Genomic DNA, 2,545 nt, shown 5'->3' with positions numbered 1-2,545 from the left:
AGCTACTAGAACTCGCCGGTCCAAGACACCGGCGCTCACAAACAACAGCGAGAAAGTTTTAGCAAAGCAGAAAGAAGGGATGAAGGTATGTTATTTTTAATATATAATTATTATTCATCACAGTTGAACTTCTTGCTTTTCAACAAAAATGCATTTGTTTGGTGTTTATTCTTTTCAAGTATTTTCCATATTTGCGATTGAAATATGAACATGTTAGAATTATTTTGGAATAAATGTAAAAAAAAGCTGAGCAATATTGCTAGTCAGCCAATTGCCTTTTTACAGCTGCAAGTTTTAATTGTAATATTATTAAATTATCTTTAGAAACAGGTGAGCAAGCTGACCAAGCCTCAACTGCAGGCTGCAATTACCAGGGCCATCGGGATGGAGCCAGGGCTTATGCTGCTTGTTTTATCAGCCCCAGTCCCTGGAGGCAACCCACCCAGAGGTGCTGGGCCTCAGCCCGAGGAAGGGAATATAATTCCAAGCTGGTGTGTGTGCGGAAACTGCCGGGACATGCCAACACAGAGGGAAAGAATTTGTTGTGGCGAGGAAGCTTGTCTTTCTCATACTGCTGTAAGAATCTTTATGAAACTGAAATTCAACATAGATCTAAGACATGTGTGTAACTTATTGTTAAAAAAGGTAAACATTAATTAACATTTTTAAGCTTCATTTATACTTATGATGTAGTACATTATTAAATACTGCTATATTGAATTGTGGGCAGGCGTGAAATATGGGCAGTTGTTAGGTATTAAATGCTGGCAAAGTTTGTCTGTATACTAAGTAAGTATAAGTACAAGTATTCTTGCTAGGGTGAGTACTTAGTTTTGCTGTGTACTAATTGAAAATTTGTATTGAGTTTAGTATGGCTGATAATAACCCGTCCCTGGATATTTCTTATTTCAAATCAAAAGTATCAGTGCTTAATGCCACTGACTTATGATATACCTTTCCTCTTTCAGGACTTTGACCTCCTTGTATTGAATGAGGGGGTTCTGGCCCTTGCACGTTTGATGAGGCAAGATATCCTCGTTTTCTTTGAGGAGGAGAACCTGCGGAGATCCAACCGCCACCAGGCCTACAGGCAGTTTATTTGATGGACCCATGGATATTTGGGGGCTGGTGATAGAAGGGTTATTCCCTCATGCTGTGTTTGGAGGATCCTGGAAACCTTCCCGGATCCATATGGGCAATATACTGGCTTTGTACCAAGTATGTTGCAGTAGGACACATATTTTGCATGGTATCAACAGGGATGACAATTTTCCTCCTTTTAGCGGTTTCCCATTTTTTGTACTCAAAACTTGAGCATAATTGTTTTTTGCAAATGATCTGATCTATAAATGACAGAATGTATGTATATAGTGTGATGGTGATATTACTATTTTGTTAGGTTTCCACATTGTAAAAATATTATTGGATCTGATCTGTTTTCTTGACATTTTAAAATGTTCAAATATGTTATTAAAACATAGTTTGACCATGAATTGTTCTGTATATTATTGTCAATGAGTTGTTTTCGTAATACAATTTGTACTGTCTGCTGTCTAATAGGTTTTTGTAACCATTTTCTTTTCTACTCAAAAAGCTCATTCAAATGATGCTCAAGTAATATGTCCGTTTGCAAATTTCACATATTCATGTTTAAGATGTGACTGATACCTTTGTCAACCTTGTTTAGAAAAAATCAAACGGACTAATGGCAGGTTCAATTTTTATACAGCCCGTTACCTTAGGATTAAAGAAATTTCTGCAATAAACAACTTTCAAACGAACAAAGAACAGGTGAATAACTGAAATAAAACCATGAAGATCCCAGTTTGTTCACTTCTCGTTGAATAAAAACTCAAATTTGATGTAGCCGATATAATGTGCATTAATAATAAACAGTCAAACCCTGTTCGCTCGAACTCTCAGGGACCGGCAAAAAAACCTCGAGCCTCAAATATTTGAGCAAAGCGAATTCAAGCCAACAGGTTTCGACTGTATTGTACAATACACGAAATTCAAAGAATAGCTGCCACTGTTTGCTCCTAAAGAGTTGTTCAGGATGGTCAAGTATGAATTGCTACACATTTTGATGAACACATGAAATATGTGGCTACTGTAAAAATGAACACATGAAATATGTGGCTACTGTAAAATTATAGACAAGACATTTCTGGACAACACTAGTCAATTTGCTACATAACAAAAGACCCAACCACAACACTTTACTGAAATGGTCTAAAACATGTTTGTTTAGGGTAATATTCCTATTAAAATTATAAAGCAGGTTAGGTACAGCTTTCATTAAAAAATATTCAAATATGCCTTGGTAAAGATCATTTTTTACCAAATGTTTTTGTGTATTGCTGTTATGGAGCTATATAATGTCAAAAAGGTTGACATTTTATGTTTACAAACTAGAACTCCGCAAGTCGGATGTGTCGAATGACGAATTATTTACTGTCGACATTATAGGTGTTAGATTGGCATTTTATTCATTTATAGACACTGATGTTACCATTTAAAGTTCAAGTGTAGGTGGCATTTGAAC

The 2,545-nt window shown here is 36.0% G+C and overlaps 1 protein-coding gene across 1 annotated transcript; it reads left to right on the top strand.

The window, feature by feature from the left end:
• The first annotated feature begins 486 nt into the window (after positions 1–486).
• LOC128235791 (P2X purinoceptor 7-like) lies at positions 487–1,232 on the top strand. Its single transcript, XM_052950587.1, is given in 2 exon segments — positions 487–576; positions 969–1,232. Coding segments are annotated over 2 exon segments (324 nt in total). The 5' UTR covers positions 487–516.
• Positions 1,233–2,545: the final 1,313 nt, after the last annotated feature.

Source organism: Mya arenaria, chromosome 5, assembly GCF_026914265.1.
Source record: "Mya arenaria isolate MELC-2E11 chromosome 5, ASM2691426v1".
NCBI lineage: Eukaryota > Metazoa > Mollusca > Bivalvia > Myida > Myidae > Mya > Mya arenaria.
This window is presented reverse-complemented; position numbering and strand designations above follow the sequence as displayed.